The sequence below is a fragment of the Papaver somniferum genome, chromosome 10 (genome assembly GCF_003573695.1).
Source record: "Papaver somniferum cultivar HN1 chromosome 10, ASM357369v1, whole genome shotgun sequence".
Taxonomy (NCBI): domain Eukaryota; kingdom Viridiplantae; phylum Streptophyta; class Magnoliopsida; order Ranunculales; family Papaveraceae; genus Papaver; species Papaver somniferum.
Window position 1 is genome coordinate 57,764,921 of NC_039367.1, and position 23,829 is coordinate 57,788,749.

Consider the following 23,829-nt stretch of genomic DNA (forward strand, 5'->3'; position numbering starts at 1 on the left):
AGATCAATAGTTTGGCCAAAATCAAGTTCAGTCCCAACAATTCAACCCAAGTGGCAACCAACTAGGGTGTGAAAAACCCCCGACTGATAAGACACGCAACAGCTTTCAATTTCAACATTCAAAGGCAACAGCATTTAGTACATTGACCTTGACTTAACCTGTCATAACGCGACTCAGTAGTCACTATTTTACTACTACCTTCTTCTTCATCATCTTCATCTTCATCTTCACCTTCACAGCATCAAAGCTCAACCTACTCAGAAGGCAAATTAGAAACCACAAACAATAATGGGCACATCACATTTTCTCTGTGTTCTCCCTCTAACTCTCATGATTATACAGTCCGCTATAACCATCAGTGCTGCACCTAGTTACATCTACCAAATCTGTCAAGATGGTGGTAACTTTACAAGTGGATCCAAATTTCAAGCCAATCTGAACAACCTGCTCTCTTCTTTATCCTCCGACGTGCTTACAGCAAACAACGGATTTTCGAACGAGACCAGGGGAAATAAACCAGATAGAGTTCATGGTCTTTTCTTATGTAGAGGAGACCAAACAAATGATGCCTGCCAGACTTGCGTAACAACTGCAGCAGAAGAAATCACGAAACAATGTCCCAACAAGAAAGATGCTATAATATATTACGATGAATGTATGGTGCGGTACTCGAACCAATCCATCTTCTCCATGGTGCAAAAGAACCAGGGTATCTCCCTTTTTAATACGAACAACGCATCTGATCCTGATCGATTTAAACCGTTAGTGGGCGAACTATTGGAGGAACTTGTTACAAGGGCTACTGTTAATTCATCAAGGTTTTCAACAGGAACAAAAGATTTAAACAGCACACAGAAGATATATGGGTTAGCACAGTGTACACCTGATTTATCTTCAAAAAGTTGTAAAGAATGCTTGGCGGAAGCCACTAGTGGGATACCAACATGTTGTGATGGTAAACAAGGTGGAAGAGTAATTTTACCAAGTTGTAATGTAAGATACGAAAGTTAGGCTTTCTATAAATCAGAGGCTGATAACTCACCAGCTCCTTCCCCTGCTTCATTATCTCCTCCTACAACAGCTCCTTCCCCAGATTCAATAGCTCCTCCCCCACTGAATCCGCCAGAGGCTGATCACTCACCAGCTCCTGCCCCAGATTCAATAGCTCCTCCACCACAGAATCCAACAGAGGATGATCACCCACCAGCTCCTTCCCCTGCTTCACGCTCAACACCTCCTTTCCCAGAGTCATTAGCTCCTCCACCACGTAATTCAACAAACGGTAAATGTGCATACATTTGTGGTTTGCTCAACAAAAGCACTAGGCAGTTATGAATCTGGTAGAATCATATGCATCACTGGTAACTGAATGATGAGCCTGTGAAAGTGGTCATTATAATCTAGTTGCAGAAATTCAATTATAACCAAATTTGGCAAAAACAGTCTAATATTTTATTTTATTTTTGTTCTGATTATTATTCTTATTATATGTGTGCAGGAAAGGGGAAGAACACCTTTAACAACTTACTTACTCTGATCATGCCTTTAGTTGTTACTCTCGTACTCGCAACAGGCAACTGCCTTCTTTGAGTGCCATCAAATGCAGTACTCAGGCATGCCTACAAAGGATATCACAAGCCACGAGCAGTTCAATCAGATCAATCTACACCTGAAACTTATCTAAACAGTGATATGTGAATTAGCTTTAATTTATTAAGATGCGTCATTGTGTCCCTGTTAGTCAACACAGAGTATATATGTGTCTGTAATACGTGCTCTGAAAAGTTTTATTAAGGCTTTTCTCCGGCTTTCAAAATGATTGATGAATCAGAGCATACGTTATCAACAAATATTTAATAAAGGTACTCCTTTATAAAATTTCAGAATCAGAAATGAAAATCAGAAAATGTGTTTGAACCTTTTTCTGACTCCTATAACTCATTAATCAGAAACGAACCATAAACTTTATTCTATGAAATATACTCTGAAACCAACAAGGGGATGCTCACATGTCCTCTACTCCTCAAGAAGTACTATTTGAAACTTATGGACAAACCATGGATCATGACTCTAGAAATTTAAGTCTGTTCCATACCCCCAAACGTCATGATCATTCACGAATGTTATGAAACATTACAAAATGAATGAGACATGGTGTAACTTCGAAAGAAATCAAAGAGGTTTTTGGTTACGAACTTTCTACGAAAATTTCAAATTAAATTTCGAAGCATGCCTTCCAAGATGCTTCTCTAATAATGTCTAAGTGAAAAGATGTGCCTCAAACTAAATCATGACTTTTCTGCCTCAAATTAGATAATTACTTTTCATAGTCAATTAAGTAATGCAGACATAGCTTTATATGATAAGCAATAGCCAAGTGATCACTCCTTGAGGAAGAAATTGGATTGTTGACAAATAATAAGAAATCTAAGAAAATACAAAAGATAGAAAATAATTATCGAATTTAGTTGATTGAGGTCAGAATCAGACTGTTTCCTTAGGACAACAATGGATTCAGTTTCAAGTGTCACAAGCAAATGATTTTCCCATGTGGTTATCTGGGAAATCACTTAGTGATCTTCCCATAACACCTACCTTACTAGGTAGACTAATCCAACTCCTTTACAAGATTATTCACCACAAAGAGGGACAGGACAGATTAATGGCTGCTTTTCCCTCTTATTATTTTTGACTTCCAAAATAAATGCGTCATTTAAATGAATTGTCAGTAAATACCTACCTCTTTATCTTGGATCACTCTAAACCACTTGTTCAGACTCCAAACTACAAAAAATGTTGTGAACTAATTCACTATAGATGAACAACCCTTTCTTTATTTCATCCGTCAAAAACCTGCAAAACCAAAAATGGATTCTCACATTTTCCGATTCATCAGTTTTTCAATCATTCTCCTGATACACATGAGTAATGACAAAGTCACTGCTCAACCCACATATGAACGTCAGTACTACTGTCAAGGAGATAACTACACAAATCCCAGCCAATTTCAGGTCAACTTATACAAAGTTCTCTCGTCTCTCTCTTCTAACATCACAACAACCAATACAAAGTTTTTCTACAGCAGCATAAGCGAAAACCTGGATGAAGTTTATGGTATCTTACTGTGTAGAGGAGATATTACAAGACAAGAAACCTGCAAGAGTTGTGTGGAGACTGCAATTTCAGAGTTGGCCGTACGTTGTCCAAACAAGAAAGAGTATGTTACCTGGTACAATCACTGTATGTTAAGATACTCGGACAAAAATATATTCTATGTTATGGAGACAGAGCCAGAACTGACTTTCAACTCCGAAAGTAATTTCACCAACATGATGGAATTTAAGGATATAGTAATACAGTTAATGGAAGGTCTGGTGAGAAATGCTACTACAAATGCTAACCATGATGAGACTTCATTTTTTGCACTGGTTCTTCAACAGATACAGTTTATGGCTTGGTACAATGTACTACAGATATATCTACAAGCGACTGCAATGATTGCCTAAAGGGTGCAGTTAGTGATATCGATATTTGTTGTTATGGGAAGAGAACTGGGTTAGTTCTTAGACCTAGTTGTAATATAAGGTATGATTTGTATCCTTTCTATGAATCCAAACAAGCAACTAATTCAGGGCCCTCAAGTCCTCCTCCAAAACCAGGTATGACTGCAACCACAGGAGATACTAGTAAGTTTAAGTTCTTCAGTCTTATATATGGTTACTATTGTATGTGTGCAAGCAGGGGCCATATGACATATTAAATGCCTATCAAATTTTCCAAACTGATCAAATACAATATTATGTCTTCAATGGTCTTAAATTAGAACAAGTAGGTTAGTTAGGACTCTCCTACAAGGTCACAATTGATTGAATTTGGAAACTGTCAACAGCAATAAGATGACCCATGAAAGTTGTGATGAGAATCAATTCCAGGATATAGCAGTTTGCTAACACAAGAATTAATTTGAAGCTTTAAACACTTAGCAGATTTTCGCTTGGCCACAAACTATATTTCACCAGACCAAATGTATTGTTTACACATCTAACATAAGATTGTGCCACAATTCCGATCTGTGCTTAAGGTTAACTGCTATCCTATACCTTTTTTTTTAACCCCATCCTTGAAATATATATATGGCTGACAAGCAATCCTCTATTTTGCAGGAAAAGACAATAAGTCCCCCAACAATATAGTTCTTATTGTGGCCATTTCTATAGTTATTGCACTCGTAATCATCTCTACGGTATTAGTATACTTCTATCTAAAGAAGAAGAAAGCGCACATCACGATTGATGATGGTAAGTACTATTTCTGGACTATACTCTGTATCTAAGATAAATGTTAATCCAGGTCGAGCCCAGGTGAAGGAATCTTGTTCCTCCTTTGTAATGCTATTACAATAATGGTGTGTGTCCACAACACTTGGTGTTCCAGCTTCCTCTGTCCAAACGAAGTGATTATTCATCATCATTGGTCACAGATATGGATGACATTACAAGGATAGAGTCGTTGAGGTTTGACTTGGACGCAATAAAAGCTGCTACTGGAAATTTCTCTAATGCTAATAAGCTTGGGAGAGGAGGATTTGGTTTTGTTTACAAGGTAGAAAATAACTTAGAAAATCTAATGAAAATCTTGGCAAGTACATCTTACATCAATATAAGTCTCATCTATTAGTATGTTTCCAGGGTATGTTATCAAATGGACAAGAAATAGCTGTAAAGAGGCTATCTATTAACTCTGGACAGGGTAGAAAAGAATTTAAGACTGAGGTTGGTTTACTGGTCAAGCTTCAACACCGGAATCTTGTTAAACTCCTAGGATTCTGCTTGGAGGGAGAAGAAAAGCTACTTATTTATGAGTTTGTGCCCAATGGAAGCCTTGATCATTATATATTTGGTTTGGATCTTCTTTCCATTCATTTTGAATTCTACATTAACTTGTCTCTATCAAACTTATTATCTACTATTATTCTATTGAGCTCCGGAATTTATGAGCTGAAGGCTTGCTATCAAAAATTTAACATATTCTCTACCAGAACCCAAAAAAGTAATTGCATTTAGATAATTCAGCTTGAGCTCTATCTAACTTGGGTGTTTGATTTTTATGATTTTGCATCTATGTAAGACCCCGTGAAAGCAACAAATTTGAATTGGGAAACACGCTACAAAATTATTGGAGGGATCGCTAAAGGCCTACTGTATCTTCATGAAGATTCTCGACTAAGAATTATTCATAGAGATCTCAAAGCTGCTAATGTGTTGTTAGATGAAGAGAATAACGCCAAAATTTCAGATTTTGGTATGGCAAAGCTGTTTGAATTGGACCAAACTCAAGGAAACAGCAGTAAGGCTGTAGGAACATAGTACGTATAATGATAATTGCAATCAAACTGCGCTCTATTTCCGATAGCTGAATTTTGGAACCCATTGAATATATCTTTAAACTAATTATCCAAATAACATATGTAGCGGAAACATAGCACCAGAATATGCATTGCATGGGCAGTTCTCAACAAAATCAGATGTATATAGTTTTGGTGTCTTACTACTCGAGATAGTAACTGGCAGGAGGATTACTCAGTTCTATGAGTCAGACAGCTCTGAGTACCTTCTAACCTATGTGAGTCTTATGTAAATGATTAATTCCTCTATTGATCAGTTAACATGTAACCAAGGCTTTAAGGAGATTCGACCAACTTCCATGAACTTTAAGTTTTAATGATCTAAACAATATTTGGTGTTCTTTTCAGGTATGGAGACATTGGGAAGAAGGAGCAGCTTTAAAATTAATGGACCAAACATTAAGAGAGAACTATTCAGAAAATGAAGTTAAGAAGTGCATACAGGTTGGGTTGTTATCCGTTCAAGATGTAACCGAGAGACCCACCATGGCGAAGGTTGCTCAAATGCTCGCAAATGATACTACCATCCCCCATTTGTTGCCCCGACCTGCAGTGTTTAGTCATGGCAGCATAGAATTAAAAAGGATTCCAGAGAGTGGCACATCATCAAGCGCAACTAAATCAGACAGGTCTTCGCAATTTACTGATCATAGCAGGGACGGGACTAACAAGGGGCTAAGTGAGGCTATAGCCCGTCCCTGATTTTGGGGTAAAAAGATTTTAGTATAGAAACTTTGACTAAATTTTATGTTTAGCCCACAAATTAGTTGTAGTTAGATAATCGTATATGATTTTTTGCCCATACTATGAGGTGATCAAAATTTAAATCTTGTTTAAAGCAAATGATCTTCTTCCCCTCGACACATTTCTACTACTTTTTTCTACTGTCTAAAAATATCTTTTGGTAATCACTCTGTATTTGCGTTCGTTTTAACTTTTATTTGCCTATCTATCTAGTGTTTTATGGGTGGATCACTATTTTATCTAGTATTTTATGGATGGATCACTATTTGGCCACTAATTATACGATGTGTTCCAAAAAAATTGCCGCACTCTTCAGCCGCCTTATAAATTGTCACATTCCAGCCCTACCCAAGGAAAAATCCTGGGTCCATCCCTGGATCATAGCATCATATCAACCGGCCGTTAGTTAATGCCATCCCAATTAGTGATACATCGGATCCCAGCTGCAGATTGTTTAATCGTATATGGCAATGTTGAAAATTAGAAAATCTAGATCGTAATTTTTTTTAATCTGGTTCTAAAGAAAATAAAAAAGATTTTGCTTCTTTTACGAGGCAACGAGGCAACTTACAAAACTCAAATTACACATTTCTTTTCGAGATTTTACTTTTGATTATAGTCATAGCTCCACAAAATGATAAAAGTGAAAACCAATAACAAAAGATCAAAGCTGCACTACCATGAAATTAAGAAGTTGTAAATGCAAAAGACCAAAGAAACAGAATTTACCAGCTTCAATGTCGAGCAGGAGATCTCTCCACACTTTACACAGGAGATGCCCTAGAACGCAAAAGTCGGATCGACTATTTAACCGGATAGAGATGAATTGATTAATTGTTCATCAGATAATCTCTAGAAGGCACTTCTTGGGTAGACAGAGATGATGACTTGATGATGATGTCAATTTTTGGATGTTTCAATCCTTGCTTGAATAAGATCCTACGTGGTTAATTTTCTGGTCGATGGTCTGTGTAGTACTCTATAGTCTGTAGACTCTGTACTTAGAAGTGCGAGGGGCTAAGGAAAGGAGTTTTGACATCACGCACTTTTAAAGATGTACTTTTAAACCGTTAGATTTCGCATTTTTATTTATTTATATCTGACCGGTTTACGATGTCTGTTCACTTGTGCACCCTGGTCTCTGGTGCATCTGGTCCAAGGGCTGCCCAATGGATTGAACAAACAAACTATACTATGGACTCAAAAAAACGTGAAAAATGTATGAGCAGATGATAGTTTTATTGGTTTGTTGATTGTGGACGAATAAGAATCGCGCGTCTAAACTAAAACCTCGAGGGACAAATAAAACCTGCCCGCGGTAAAATAAAACCGTGCAAATGTATATAATTTGTATAATTTGCCGGCGGTACATGTTAACCCGTCGGCGGATAAACTTCAAGCACCAACGGCTACATTTGAACGGTTAAAAACTCTCATCATCCAACGACTGAAATTTTACCCTTATAAATGCTTCTCATTTCAACTCCAAATTCACACATTCTACACATCTAAATATCTTTACTCTTGTTTGTTTTAAAAAAATAAAAACCTCTTCACTTCAACAATAAATTTGTCGAAAGATGTCTCGACCCTTGTTAGTTCGGCGAGTTTGTATACTGGAGAAAAAGATGAATTTATTTGCAGAAACTATGTGTTATTACAAACTCAACTTGCTTTACCACACTATCAGGGTGTGAATTTCTGAACGGTTATGCACGAGGGGTTCTACAGCGACACCCATAACCTGAGTCGTCATGTTGTATGCCAAATGAAAAATCTTTTTCATATAATTAAGAAAGAAGTAAGTGAATTTGTAGCTTTAACCATGCAAGTCAATCGATTTAAACTCTAGGGTGAAATAGATGACGATTTGGTAACAAGATCCAAGGAGGAATGGAAAATATGGAAAAATATGATTTTTCGAATCGATAATTGTTTCAAAATCCTTAAAGTGTTGAACAATTTCAACCCTTTCTTGTTAGTTATTGTTCCACCTAATACATATCAGTGAAGTTAATATAATACTTACTTTTAAACATATATATGTAATTCGATTTCAACTCAAAGTAGTACCTTTAATTAATCAAAATTAAAATTACAAACGTAGTGGAACTAAAAGTTACAATTTCTCTAATAACGTCCATTATTATCTTCTTGGCCATGATTCCATTCTCTAAGATCCGGGATTCTCCCACTGACCAACAAATTTGAGAATTGTTGAAAGATGGAAGGAGATTGTTGAACACCACTAGGTGATTGTTGGAAAGTACTCGGTGCTCCAAACATATAAGCGGTTTGTTGTGGTAGTGTAGCAGTGTAATAAGGTTAATTTGGGTTGTAGGGAGAGAATGATGATGAAATGCATCTCAGATCATGTCGAAATACTTGAGGTTGAGAAATGTGCAATGTTTGTAGTGAAGTACACGATGCTTGTGTTTCTCCCACTACTGTATCATTCTCGTGCCACGGTCGGTTGCTCTTGGTAGAACCGGAAGACTGTGAACGTACATCAACATTTACAGTTGCACTCAATATAAACGTTGTGTCCATCTGTTATCTCTGACAAACACTCAACTGTGTAGACCCCATTTGTGGAATCAGTCAATGCATATCGTTAAGTTGTCCCTTCAACTCATCATTAGTGGCATCCACACTCTAGTAAGGATAATCACGTTCCATACCTTGAGAAACAATTAAAGATCAAGGTGAACATGAAACTCAGCTCAGAATCCGGTCTTATACTCCCAAAGAGCAGCCTAAAGATATTAGTCACCTGACAATAACCTAGCTGATTAATAGAAGAAGTTATTGCGGAATCACAAGAATCCAAGACGAAGAAACTGTTGTGATTACTTTTTATATCTTACATATCTAAGATAAATCTCGAGAAAATCTTAGAGAAGATTAAACTCAATACAATAGAAAAAATAAGATCAGGATACGCAACTACAGAGAAAATATTTGGACTTGGCTTTACGAATCCCAAGCGAAATCTTTAAGTCGTTAAACCTAGTAATGGTTTTCATAAGAATCGAAAACCTAGGTTAATAGAGAATCAACTCTAGTTTGCAACTACGATACGCGAGTGTGTCGGGATTAGGTTTCCCAAATGCTAGAGTTCCTCCTTATATTGTCTTTCAAATCAGGGTTGCTTACAATCAAAGCTAAGATAACTTAGTAATAAAGCAATTAATATCCACCGTTATATGAACACCTGATTTAAGATTCAAGCTAATTTTGCTTAGAAAATAAGCAATGAATCTCCACTATTAGAAGGTATTAGCTTGATACACACAAATGAAATATACCAATATTTAGATACGGGTGAACCGTACCTAAACGTGTATAACAAGTTGGCTCAATAACAGTTAATTGAAGTTAGCCATAAGAACAATTTTAGCTTTGTCATATTCATCTAACACTTCTAGACCAAATATGATAATCAATAAATCATGATAGATAATCAAACGAATTTAAATGTGTTTCATTGTTCAAATGTTCACTATCTCATAGAAATATCTATGATGAATTCGAATCATATTCGGTTTGGTTTGTAAGTGTACAAAATACTTATACAATAACCAATTCATGAACATAATGCCACGGTTTGCAAAGAAAGTTCGCATACCTTAATACATTAAAGTTTCGGGGACTTTAGTTCGCAAACGAACATGAGTTCATGAGTATAGACAAAAGTTACCATACGAGTATGTGAACGAGTTGTCATACTTACCGATTTTAGAACCTAACCACCAAGTTCGCAAACTGAGTACGCGAACAATAGTTCTGGACCTTGCCTAGCTAGTCTTGCCGTTCGCAAACACTATTCGCAAACCACGGTTTCAGACCTATTACAGATAAACTCGTTCGTAAACACATTTCGCAAACAAGAGTTCCGAACCTGAACTAGTACTTCAAAGTTCACATACTGGGTACACATACTGTGTGTATCCAGACATTGGTAGTAGTTTTAAAACTCTCATTCAATCAATTTGAAACATCCTTAGAAACCAACAATGGTAGTATTACACATACCACTAGCTTCAAGTAATTTTCAAATGATTAATTGATCAGTACGAAATTTCCCAAGTTAACATCAAATGACTGTCTCACACAAGATGCTCAAGGTAATTTTCACATGATCATCTTGACTTAATATTTAGTTTCTAACAAGTGAAATGTATACAACTAAACTTGTCAAGTAGATGATGAAGCTTTATAATCTTTAAAATTGTATTTCGAGAAATATATAAACGAGATAAACTCGACTAGAAATTTCAAATGTGTATAACACAAAGTTTATATAGCTATTCGAATTAATCTCATTAGTAGATACAATTGAATAGACTTCTGAGTGATAGATAAGTTTTAGTCTCCACGTACCTTTTGTCGACGAAGTTCTTCCAAGGTCTTCAGTAGATCTTCTTCTTCAATTGGTGAACGCCGTGAAGTATAATGCTCAACTACTCACTTCTATCCTAATTTGATACATAGCTATAAGTATACTAGAAATCAAGTATATAGTTTTGATCAACTAAACTTTACAAACAAGCTTGAGATAGCAACGCTTGCGAGTTCGACCGAGCAGTGCTCTAACAAAGTCGTCGTTACCGGTGTCCTTCAACCAGTTATTCATGTAGTACATGTCCATAATCGGAAGTCTATGGGTATTTTCTTTAAAAATGGTTTATCAACACGGAAGTAAGTATGCCACTGCTACTGCAAATTACTCCATAATTTAGTATTTTGACCATGTTTTTTATTCATGAAAAATATTTAAATTCAGAAATAATAATTTAGATATTTACCTCGATGATGCCCCATAAACCAGTGAGGCTAGGTATACCTATGGACTCTTGATCGAGCCCGTTGTACATTTCTACTAAAATTACAGACCCCCAATCATAATTTAGTGCTTTATCAAATCTTCTAAAGATTCAAGCTAACTAATATGAGAAATACTAGTCAGTTAGGAAAGAACTTCTGACCCATTAACCATAAGATAAATACTCTCTCGAGTTCAGGATATTCATCTACATTTGTTGACTTTGCCTTGAGGCAAAGGAAACACTTCAACGCTGAACATTGTATTCCATCTCCCTTCAAATCTTTATGATCTTCACGTACATGTGATTCGAAAAACAAGGTTGGTTGAGTGGTAAAGGGTCTTCCACTCCACTTGGAATCCCACAAATGAAATACTAATCAAGGGGTAACTCCTATGACAACAATAGTACCATTTATAATTAATTATTTCGGATTAATTAATAATTGCTCAAAATATAAATTTTAATTTTAGTTAAACAAACTTACCAGTTTCAAAGAATGTGTGCGCCATTGGCCACCACCTTTCTACCAATGTTCTTGTAATTGCGTTGTTGTGTTTTCCGTGCTTCACTAAATAAAACGCACGCTAGGGACATCTATTAACTCTTTTTCGGGATGCAGGGGGTAAACCAATACAAAAAAATAATCTAAGTATTTAAATCCACCTCTCATTTTATAAAAATTCTCGGAACGCTCTTGATGCCCAGATACATGACTTGGAATTAATTATGGAGCAACAACGACACTCAGTGAAGCAAACTCTGCATCACAATTCTGATTATAATCCACATCTGTGGAAGGCCTCGGTATTTTTTTTAATATTTTGGTCTCTTTTATACCTAAAACTTTTGACGACGACTCTGACCAGATTTCTCATTTTGTAACAAGATTTCGTTTAGAAGAATTAGAAAGAAGAGAGTGGAGTGGTGTGAATGAAAATGGTTTCAAATGAAGGATTTTACAATATTTGAAAGATAGCTCTGTTGAGAAAAGATCCTTTAGGTTTTTACCTGTTGGCGGATATTCTAAATCCCCGTGCGGATTTTCTTCGCCCTCCAGCAGATTACGTTCAAATTCCGCATATTTTGTTCACCCATTGGCGGCTTTTGTGGATATGCGCGTTTCTTCACCCTCCGCCGACAACTGTTCCCATAGTGCGAATTCGCCTTTGCCCATCCACCTGACTTGGAAAAAAAATATATATTAGATGATTGCCATAAGAATTTCCCTAATATATTTATAGTTGAATTTACCTATGAACGGCGTAGAGCAAACACTAATTACCAAGGTTATGCCTATTTGTGGTTAAGCCTTGGTTAAAGGAAAAGAAAGCCATTAGGCATGTTCTTAGATATGTTTGAGTATCCGACAAATAGTAGTTGGTGAGAACTGAGTTTTTGGCGCGGTAGATGTTTCACCTTGACTTGGTTGGGTACTTAAATTTTCCATTGGGGGTGAAATTTATACAGAAAGTGGCACGATTTTACTTCATTCCGTGCTATATTCTCCTTCTTCATATCGTTCTCCCTTTCTGATCTTGAAAGTGTTTTAATTGCAATTTTTTGTGCCTGTAAAAGGGTTTCTTCTCTAGTTAAAGGTAGTTTTATTGCATCATTCAATTGAAATTCTATGTTGTGGTGTGGAAAACTTTCCAACAACTTCTTGTACCGCTCTCAAAACTCATGGAGTGATTCCCCTGAAATTTGTAGAATACCACTAATCTCTTTACGAACACCAGCCGTCTAGGAAACTGGAAAATACTTCACTAGAAATAGTTTTTTTATCTCATTCCATGTTGTAATTCTCCTTGTGGTAGATAAAACAAAACATTCTTCGGTTAAGTGTTGTAAGGAGAATGAGAAGGCTTGTATCACATCCATATTCCTATCTTTAGTGGCATGTCTCAAACAAGCCATAGTGGTTTGGAACATCTGAAGATGCCTATCTGTATTTTCACCGACATATCCCTTAAACTTTGGTAAGTCATGAATTAGACTCGACTTCAGCTCCACTGGGTTAGTTATATGATACACATTGATTGTGAATATAAACATGGAGAAGTTAACTCTCCCAACTTCCTCTCTGAAGGTGGAGGTATAGGTGGATGGTTCTCGTTCACCATCTCTTTGTACAATATTTTTGTTGCGGTTTCTAAGCTTCTTGTAGTATTGTTCCCTTGTGAGTTTCAATTCCACACCTTGGCTAATCCCAATGTTTAGGTAACAGAAATCAAGTACCTGAAATAAGATTCTCAAAAGCTAAATTATAAACTATAATAGAATCTAACAAAACAAGAATAAAGCAAAAAGAAAAAGATAAACAACTAAATTCGTCTGACGAATTCAGGAGATGATAGTGCAACGGCTGATTTCTAACGAAAATGCTACTTATACACCAAAATTTTACACCAAAACTATACCCCGCTTACGTATCAAATTTGCATTGGTCCAATCCAGGGTGATAATATTCGTGCTCGTGATAAACATAACATTAGCACTTCCATAGAAGTAATAGCCTAGGTTGGTTACAAATCCTTCATTTTACATTGATCTTGCCGGGGGATCGTTGAATTTTACCACAGTAACTACATTGCAAGGCAAAGTAAATGTATTTAACATATTGAAGTTGAAAGCAACTACGAGAAGCTCGTGTGACATAGCAGTGTTTGTTAAATCTAAGATTGTAGAGTCTGTTTGCAGTGCAACAACAAAATTTTGACATGTTTTAATGGTTTCAGTTAAATTGATATATTTGAGGAAGAGTAAATCATTGTGGAATTCAATTTTGATGGGCACATACAAATTTATGTTTACATTTATATGAGAAAAGGAAAAGGAAATCATAATCTGGCCCCAAGGCGTTCTTATTTTTCCGTTGCTTGCGTTTTTTGGTGGGCGCAAGGCATTATCGTTGGTTTTCGGAATACTAATCATCAGTTAAGTTCAAAAGAATCAGACAGACTTCAAAGAAGCTAAAGCAAACATCTTGATGGGGCTACTAAAAGAAAAAAAAAAGGTCAAATAAGCTTAATTCTTGATTTGTATTCCGACCTTTCCTGTCTTTGGAAACTAACGTATAAGAAATTCTGGTACTAAGACAAGGAAATATAGATTATAATTTGAGTTCAGTCTATCAAAAGAAAAAAGTTAAGCTCTAGTAGGCTAAGGGCCCAAGGCAAATATTGAGATGCAGCTAATTATTTACCAAGAAAAGTGTCAAAGATGTTTGATTCTTTAATCTTGAATAGTACTTACATAAACATTTATGGTTCGGAGTAAGGCTGAGCCTTGTATTAGTCAGGAAAACGGATTATTAACTTTGTCAAAAATCAATACACTTTTCATGAATGGGAGTCATTTGATTTTTCTGTCCTGTCAAGAGATATAACCAGGACTACATTCAAGAAATAAAATTAAATACTTCTCAGATCTCTATATGTCGGCAACGGGGTAGAAAATATGATCAAGCAAAGCATATAAACTTATATGGAGTCATTCATAAAGGAAAGAATTGATGCAAACAACAGTAACAAAACCTGTAGCTTTTCATATAAGCTGGTGAACAATATGCTTTGCATCAGAAGATAAGTCACTAAGAGAAGAAAAGAATAACAAAAAGTAGAAAAAAGCTTCACTAGTACCTCCTGGAAAGCTCATTCAAAGAAGCCTACAAATACCCCGGTCCAGAAGACCTTACATATCAAACCCTCACAGCTTAGTAATTCATATCTGACTTTCTTGAACTAAACCAGTCTTTAGTGCAAGAATTTCAGCTTTCTTCTTTTCAAATGGCAAACTCCATACTAAGATCAATTGATGGTCACAACCAAAGAATTTTTCTTGCTCTCGGGTTACTTAGTCTTGCGGCCATGATGCGAAATGCTGGTGCGTATGAATTCAAAGTTGGAGGTGTGAATGGGTGGACGGTTACAAGTAATCCTGACGAACATAATCAATGGGCTCAAACAAGAAGATTTCAGAAAGGAGATATTTTATGTAAGTAATGCTTTGAATTGGTATAATTAAGTTTATCAAACCATTTTTCAGATATTGCCTACTCAAATGTTGCACAGTGTCTTGCGTTCACCTTGAACCTTGCTTGCTCTCTATAGTTTTGCATACTGCAGGCTGCAGGGCAATGAGTGGAGAGGCCCTAAGGGATTATAAGCCGCAGGATCTTAGATTGTCCAGTGGGACTAATAATCTCAACAGTTTCATTACCTTTGCAGTACTAATCATGCACATTTTGAAATGAATGCAGTGTTCGTCTATAAACCGAGCCAAGACTCGGTACTTCAAGTAAACAAGCAAGACTATGATAATTGCAACACAGGATCTCCCATTGCGAAGTTCGAAGATGGTAACACATCATTTAATCTTACTCAGTCCGGTCCTTTTTACTTTATTAGTGGAATAGAGCTCAACTGTCACAACAATGAGAAGCTGACTGCCATAGTCTTATCGGATAGAAGCAAAACACCACCACCTCCTCCACCTTCTTCTCCTCCTCCTCCTCCTCCCGCTGCAACTACCCCATCTCCAGCTCCTGCTGGTGAGTTATTTCCATCTGATCAATCTCCTCCACCACCACCACCACGAAATGGAGCTTCTTCGTCATTTGTGAGCTTGACAAGTTCTATCGGAGCTTTTGTTATGGGTTCATCACTTCTCTTAGTTCTTTAACTCATCTAAAGGACTTGAATCTATATCATTATTACGTATAAATAAGGGTTTGCATGAGGAGTTGGAATTTGAGTTTCTTTTATCCACATTGTTTTTGCTTTCCTCAAATTTGATCACTTTGTAGGATTCGGCTGAGGTTTGAAAAGGGTGGATTGTTTGTTTTCTTCAATTTATTTGTGAGAGATTGAAAAATAAAGTTTGAGTAATTATCTATTACTAGTCTGTTTGTTGGCTATGCATATTTTGTTTTACTGTTGATCATTGGCTATGTACATTCAACATAGTGAAAATATATAAAAGACTATTTATTTGTTTATAAATCTCTATTCATCTCCGCTAATTGAATGAGACGCTCCCAACGAACAATACAGACCGGGAATCAACAAGAACAAAATGAAGAGTTTGATAATAACCCCTATTAAACGGACCAAGAAATCTTCTGGAGTAGGGCTAGAATATTACCGGTTATCTATGTGGTCGAAGACCGCCGCAAATGTTTTTACAACGAATTGCATAGTGGTTAACTTTGATTTTCATATAAAGTACTAGATAAATCGACAAGGAAAAGATTAAAATCCACAGAAATAATACCAAAACCTTATTGGAGAAAGAAATTTATAGTTTATGGAAGAAAAACGAAAAAATAAATGGATAGATAGAAGAAAGTTTTACTACATCTTAGACAAGATCATGGCTGGAAATTTTTGGGTTGAAACTACATTGAGTTATCATAAGTACTGGTGAACTAGATACAAATTCTTTTAAAATTTGCTGCACAAAAAATTATTTTGCAAAATAAGAATGGGCTATAGCCCGGGTTAGCCTCTTTGTAGGCCGATCCCTGATCAAGTGGAGACTTTTCTACATTCTAATCGATTCAAGTATCAATCAATTGAATTGTTTAACATTAGCTAACAAATAATAGAAACTCAAAGAGAGAGAGGAATATAAAACACCATAGGGCAATTCTTATGGGAATTGACAAAATCAAAATTTGTCCAGGTGGATGAGCAAACACGTTTTGCCACTGTGGTCAAATATTAAAAATAATTGACCATTTTCAGAGCAGCAAGGGAGAATCCGAGCGATAAGAGCAATGTTGCGCAAAAATGTGTATGTCATTAACGAGTATATTCCTGATGTTTATATTTCTTTTTTATAGTTTTCATATTTTCTATTCTAAACTCACACCTCTCTTGCAACAAACCAATTTTCTCATTTTTCTACGTGTTATAGATACCCTAGATTGAGATGGAGGATTAGGAAAAAGAAGGATCGTCAAAAGAGAGCCGGGAGAAGCACCAAGAAAAGGAGGGATAGCGATAGGGGTAGCGGGAAATGGAAGGAGTGCCGACTAAGAAGTGAAAATGCGTGGTACCAAAATACACCACCAACTTTTTCTTAGGCAACATGTACGGACTAAACTCAGATACACTTTCGAGAGTTACAACTTAATGAATTTCAACCAAGAATTATATGAAGATTTTGTATCTCTTTCTTTCACAATCCGTGAACCGGATTATACCGTGAGAGTACTTGGACGATTCCAAAAATCAATATCCAAGATCAATCAAGTCGTATCCAACAATTACGATGGACGTATCTACTTTGATTGATATACGTACAACCTGTGATATTTCGGTTATAAAGATAAACAATATAATGCAGAAAAATAAATAACACAGACACTCGAAATTTTGTTAACGAGGAAACCGCAATTGCAGAAAAACCCCGGGACCTTGTCCAGATTTAAACACCAAATTGTATTAAGCCGCTACAGACTCTATCCTACTATCAATACTTCGGACTGGAATGCAGTTGAGACCGAATCCACCGTCATAGTAATTCAGTTATGATCGCACTACTTATGTCTCCTGAATCTCTCAAGACCTTGTGCAATTGATTCCCTTAGCTGACGTCCTTTACAGCCTAAGAGTTGCTTCAACTCAATTGAAGACTTTAAACCAATCTTCCTCCCACGGATAAGCCTATATGTGATTTCTATTTTGATCAAATATCAATGTGAGATAGGAAATCGTTTGCAGTAGACAAAGTCTAGCAAACCTCAAAATCCGGTACTTACGACTCCCGAAGAGAAGCCTAGATTATTATTCACCTCACGTGTAATTCCTACTCCGATTTCAACAAAGAATCGTTATAGAGGAATATACCTGTGGAATCACAAAATATGAGACGAAGAAACTTTGCGATTTCTGTTAGAGCACTGCTCGGTCGAACTCGCAAGTGTTGCTATATCAAGCTTGTTTGTCAAGTTTAGGTGATCAAAACTATAAGTCTTGATTTCTAGTCTTCTTATAGCTATGTCTCGGACTAGGATAAAATGTGTAGTTGAGATTTAGACTTCACGGCGTTCATCGATTGAAGACGAAGATCTACTAAGGAGAGCTTGGAGGAACTTCATCAACAAAAGGTATGTGGAGACTAAAACTTATCTATCACTCATAAGTCTATTCTATTCTATCTCATATTGAGACTAAGTCGTATAGCTATATAGACTTTAGATTATACACATTTGATATTTCGAGTTGAGTTTAACTCGCTTATATCTTTCTCGAAATATGTGTTGGAAGATGTTTTCTTTAGCTACGTTCATCATTATTCTTGACGAGTTTAGTTGGAAAAAATTTATTTGCTGGAAACTAAATAATGATTCAAAAGATTATCATGTGAAAACTTCCTTGAAACATCTTACATGATTTGTGTGAGACAATCATTTGATGTAGACTCAGAATGTTTCGTATTGATCATTTGATCGCTTGAAAATTACTTATAAGCTAATAGTTTGTATGAGACAGCTGTAGTCGTCTTCTAAGGATGTTTCAATGATTGAAATGGGAGTTTAGAACAATTAACCATTGTCTGGATATAGCACAGTATGCATACCAGTATGCAAACTGTTATAGTATGATTGTGATTCCACAATAACTTGTTCTACTACCGTATAGTTAAGTTATTGTGAGGTGATTGATATTTATAGGCTGTTCTTCGGGAATATAAGACTAGATTATCAATTGGTTCCTGTTCACCTTGATTTATCAAAAGACGAAACAAAAACTTCGTAGGTATTTCTGTGGGAGACAGATTTATCTATCAGAATATACTTTGTCTATGGGAGATAGATTTATTTATCAAGTCTTCAACTTTGGGTCGTAGCAACTCTTAGTTGTGGTGAGATCAGCTAAGGGAATCAAGTGCGTAGAGTCCTGCTGGGATTCAGAGACGTAAGGAACACGAGTATACCTTAATCGGTGTGAAACTTGGTTAGGTATCAACTACATTCCAGTCTGAAGTTAACTTGTAGTAGGCTAGTCTCTATAGCGGCTTAATACAATGTGGCGTTCAAAACTGGACTAAGTCCCGGGGTTTTTCTGCATTTGCGATTTTCTCGTTAACAAAACTTCTGGTGTCTGTGTTATTTCTTTTCCGTATTATATTTTCTATATAATTGAAATATCACAGGTTGTACGTAGTTCAATCAATTGATGAATCCAACCTTTGGTTGTTGATAGAAATTGATTGACACTTGAACATTGGTTTTTGATACCATTCAAGTTATTTCTCATATCAATCAGGCTCACGGATTTCTATCTGTTCGATTGAAGATTGTATTGAGAAATTGAGATATAACTCTTGGATATATTTTCTTGATTGAGTCTGACTGTCTAGTTGATTCTCTTGGAATTATATTGGAGTTAGTCCATACAGATTGTCGAACGAAATATTGGGTGTGGTTGTTAAACCCCCGCTTTTTCAATCGGTATCAGAGCAGGCAAACACGTTTAAGACCTCATAAATCTGTGTTTATAGCAATATGACTCTATGGACAGAAGTGTTATCTCTGACCAACGCATCACCAGAAATAAAAGTTTTGTTTCTGTGAAATCTATTAAAGAGAATGACTTCTCGATCTCTTATATAGATGAACATTTTGTTCCTACGAAACAGATAAGTATTGATATGTGTTACCTTGATTATCTTACTAGAGAGTCTGACTCTGAAGTAGAAATAGAAGCATCCCAAGAGAGTGCAGCAATTCTAAGTCGTAATTTAGAATCCAGGATGTTGAAATCAATAGGCTGAAACACAAGGTCAATATGATCATTGGTATGGTCAAGGATCGTGATTCCTAATTAAGGATTCTTCGTGAGGAAAACGTCGCAGTTTGTTCATCTCGAACTTTACACGAGGCTAAACTCAAGGAGGATTCCTTGGAAATCGAATGCATGTTGAATAAACTATCTATTTAAGGCAAAGGATATTGAGGAGCCACTATACCAATTTCTTTTGACTCAACTATGATGTTAGAAAACGTGACTGCGTGTAAATATGTTTATGTGATAAAACCAGTTCAAGAAGCTAAATTGCATACGCTTCATATTTCTAAAGATGTGCTTGTAAATTCTACTAGACAAGGAATCACCACATCTCACGGAAGGAAGAAATCTTCTAACGATTTTGTTAATCCTACTCACTCTAATCACTCTGGTGATCGGAAAGTATGTCTCTTTTGTGATTCAAAAGGACGTGTTCAACGAAAATGCAAATTGAGGTTGAATAAAAACTATTATGGTCGACTTCAACACACCTTAGATTTAATACTCAAAGGTTTAACTGACATTCGGATGTCTAAACCAATTGGTTTTAGTACTCACCCTGTGAATCCCTCCAGGAAGGTCGGTCCAATCTGAAAAGTTCTTCTCAACCTGAGGATATTTCAGAAAAGTTCCTCTCAACCTGAGGTGAAGGAAGATATTCAATATGTGAGAAAGGTACCAGTAGGTGAAGACAACAATGGAGATATGAAGGACAATCTTAATCTGATAATTGAAAGATACATGGATATTATTAACATGCTGTCAAAATCCTCCAAACAAACTTCTTCTGGTAAGGATTCAAACTTAGTCTCATACTTTGATGATAGTAAGTTTTATGATACTTTTTCACATCAAAAAGAGTTTCCTCCAAAAATTAGAAGGAAAAAGAGGATTAACCATGAATATTTTTTATTTGATGAGCATAAAGCTCATACTTGGGTTAATTAATCACAAGGATTGAAATCTTACTCATGAAAAATCTTGTAGAGTAAGATATGCTAATAATCAGGTATACTTATTAGTCAAGTATTGTCTGATTAGTTGAGCTATTTTCTTAACGTTCTTAGCTAGACTATTTCCTACGGACAGCTTTGCCTAAGTATTTTTTTTATTTCATAAATCACTTCAAGTGTCTACTTTTTATTCTTAAAAAAGTTTGTTTGTTGTTGGTTTGTGAGCTACACTTGTGCTCTAAATTTTCCTCGTGAGAATATAAAATTTATTGAGCTAAGATGTGTGAAAGAAAATTTTCACATAGCAAAATTTTGATGTGTTCTTTTTACATTGAAAAGAGGAACTTTACAGTTTTTTAGGTTTTCTATAGGACCATATTGGTATTCGTACGGGTACCCACATTGCCGTGTTGCGAACCAATTTTTTAGAAACCCTAAAGTTACTCCCTCTGAAACCCTTTATATACCTATCCTATGATGTTGAGTTATCTCACTCTAGGTTATTTTTCTCATATCAAGAATGTAATCTCCTTCTCGCACTTGTGATTTTACGAAAGGGTTTCTTGATAAAGGGTTACGGTTCCAAAGGGAAGAAGAAAAGAGCCTAGTAGATGCTGACAATGTCAAAGCTCAAAATCCTGATGATTATTCTGATGTCTCATGCTATTATGCATATACTCATCAAGATGTAGAGCATGATGAAATGGTTTCTGATGAAGTGGTTCATGATTTTCTTAAATACTTTGAGGAACCAAAACTGCAGCTCGTTGATACTATGAAAGGTCTCGATGTGTTGCCTACTGAGTTTAAAAAGGTTAACTCTGACCTAGTTCTCATGAAGACACATGTTAAGGATCTTCTCAATGAGGATATCTTATCCGAAAAAGCAGTTGATGTTGTCAATCACAAGCTCAAAGGTCTCAAAACCCGTTAGGGTTCAGGAAGTGTACTTTGATTTTAGTATACTTCTAGTTTAATTTTTGTCTAGGAAACTTCTTATGAGAATTTATTCTTGTGTTTTTAAGAAAGATAACTAGGGTTTGGAATATCAAATATTGTGATTACACATAGCTATTGCCAACGATTTTCATCTTTTAATGTTTCAGATTTATTTATTTAAAATTCTAAGTTATTTGGAAGATGATTTTGCAGTATTAATCTTTATGGTTTTAAATATTGCAAAAAAATTATGGGATATGTGTGTTTACGTCCGTGAACTATGATTATCTCATTTGTGTCAAAAGTTACGTCTATTATGTCTTTATGCAAATATTGATAAAATATATAATGAACTTTTGAATATTCCGCAGTATTGATCTTTCCCTGATCCACTTCTATGTGAAAGTACTGTATGGATCCGTAAGTCTTCTTATGTTGAGCATTTTCAATTAAATTAATCATTAAGGTACTCTTGTGGTTAATTTATTTGAGTTTTCTGGATAAAAATTCATGTGTTCATGTGATTTGTTAATGTCCAAAGAAATCCTTATTTTCTCGTAAAAGTAAGGCCGCTCTTGTTGTTCTTTCAGGAATGACATTTTATGGGGGAGAGTTCTTAATTGAACTTGTGCTTAATAGCCAAATCTTTGCGGGGAGTGCGGCTGTGGAATATTGTAGGAGTTATCTTATATCTTTATAAACTCCTTGATGAATATATTAAGTTTCGACTATGTGAAATCATGGAAACCAAGTTGATATGTTGTCTTTATTCATGAAGTATCTCTATGAGAATTTCATTATAATCCCGTTAGTTTTCGTACCTTTGCCAATTTATATAGACAAAAAGGGGGAGAATAATTTTGTAGTTCACACTACATACATATGGATCATTATCACTACAAAAATACTGAGTTTTAGTCACGCTAAAGAAGCGTGGCAATTAGTTAAAAATCCGTGGCAAAAGATGGTTTGCCACGGTCAGCCTGTCGTAACAAATAATCCGGTGGCTAATACTATTTGCCACGGTGCTAGCCACGGTTTCGTAACAGTGGGTATTGATCCAAATCCATTAGCCACATGTTTTTCCGTGGGTAATTAATGGTAAAAATATGAAATCATCCACCACTACTAGCCACGCTATTTCTTGTATATCGCGAAAACTTTTGTATCATAAAATTCTTTGAGAGAGTAAAACAAATATCATCCACCCAATAGCATTTTATTCATAAAAAAGAAGAATTTACATCATCCTCTTATTCAATATTATAATAATACTCATCTCTTAATTTTTTAAATTATTTTACAAAAAAAAAAAAGAGACAAAAAAAAGAATGTAAGTAATGCTAATATTCAACACAAACCAACCAATTCTTCCTCCGCCTTGAGCTAGGAATAGTGTTTCTGGCGCTGAATAATATATTGACAAGGATTATAGTATCTTTGACTGGAAACAGTAATCACCCTCCTCAGAATGAGAACCAAAATTGCTTGATTAGTTCTGTTGAGGTGACTTCTCTAAATCTGATGCTGCAAGTGATGGAATATCGCGGAGTTCTGTTGTGTCTGCAAATTTCCAGGGCAAGGTACTTGTGAAAGTCTCTGCAATTTAGTGGTTCAGGTACATCGTCATGTTACCAGGAAGATGACTTAAAGGTCTAGCACAGAAATCGAATGTCTTGCACAATTTGCTGACCTATCTTCTTTTTATTTTCTTCTTGAACCGCGAAAATAATAACTGAAAATACAATAGGGCATTGGTTATGATAAGCAATAAAGCTTATAAGGCACTGCCAAGGACAACTAACAGTTTAGAGAAAATTTGATAACATGCGCCATTGAATTTTATCTAGTGGCTGATATCTGGCCATCGGACAAATTCACCATTTATGAATATTTGAAGAAATGTTGGCCAATGTCTACATGTAAAAAAATCTTAAGATCAGTCAACAATGTAACTCCTTTCATGTAGATCCTTACAGGGTTTTCCTTGATATCCTATTGGACATATTCATAAACTTAAACAATGAACAACATAAACAAAGTCTCCTATAAATATCGAAGGACAAGTAGAGTTAATGGTTCATCAAGGGTCAAAAATGATGACAATCTAGTACCTGTTCCGTAATCATTCAAAGAAATATCATAATTCCCAACCTTGTTAGTGG

The 23,829-nt window shown here is 35.8% G+C and overlaps 1 protein-coding gene and 1 pseudogene across 1 annotated transcript; both read left to right on the top strand.

Annotated features, from left to right (window-relative positions):
• Nucleotides 1-207: 207 nt before the first annotated feature.
• Nucleotides 208-6,352, top strand: LOC113315676 (annotated as a pseudogene).
• An 8,324-nt stretch (nucleotides 6,353-14,676) lies between these two features.
• Nucleotides 14,677-15,977, top strand: LOC113315007 (early nodulin-like protein 1). Its single transcript, XM_026563323.1, has 2 exons — nucleotides 14,677-14,970; nucleotides 15,236-15,977. The coding sequence occupies exons 1-2, from the start codon at nucleotides 14,763-14,765 to the stop codon at nucleotides 15,655-15,657; spliced, it is 630 nt and encodes a 209-aa protein (XP_026419108.1). The 5' UTR covers nucleotides 14,677-14,762; the 3' UTR covers nucleotides 15,658-15,977.
• Nucleotides 15,978-23,829: the final 7,852 nt, after the last annotated feature.

Bases quoted from the DNA above. Each gene is read 5' to 3' on its own strand.
- LOC113315007 (XM_026563323.1), top strand. From the start codon at position 14,763: ATGGCAAACTCCATACTAAGATCAATTGATGGTCACAACCAAAGAATT. The intron at 14,971-15,235 runs GTAAGTAATGCT...AAATGAATGCAG, and splicing joins TCAGAAAGGAGATATTTTAT to TGTTCGTCTATAAACCGAGC.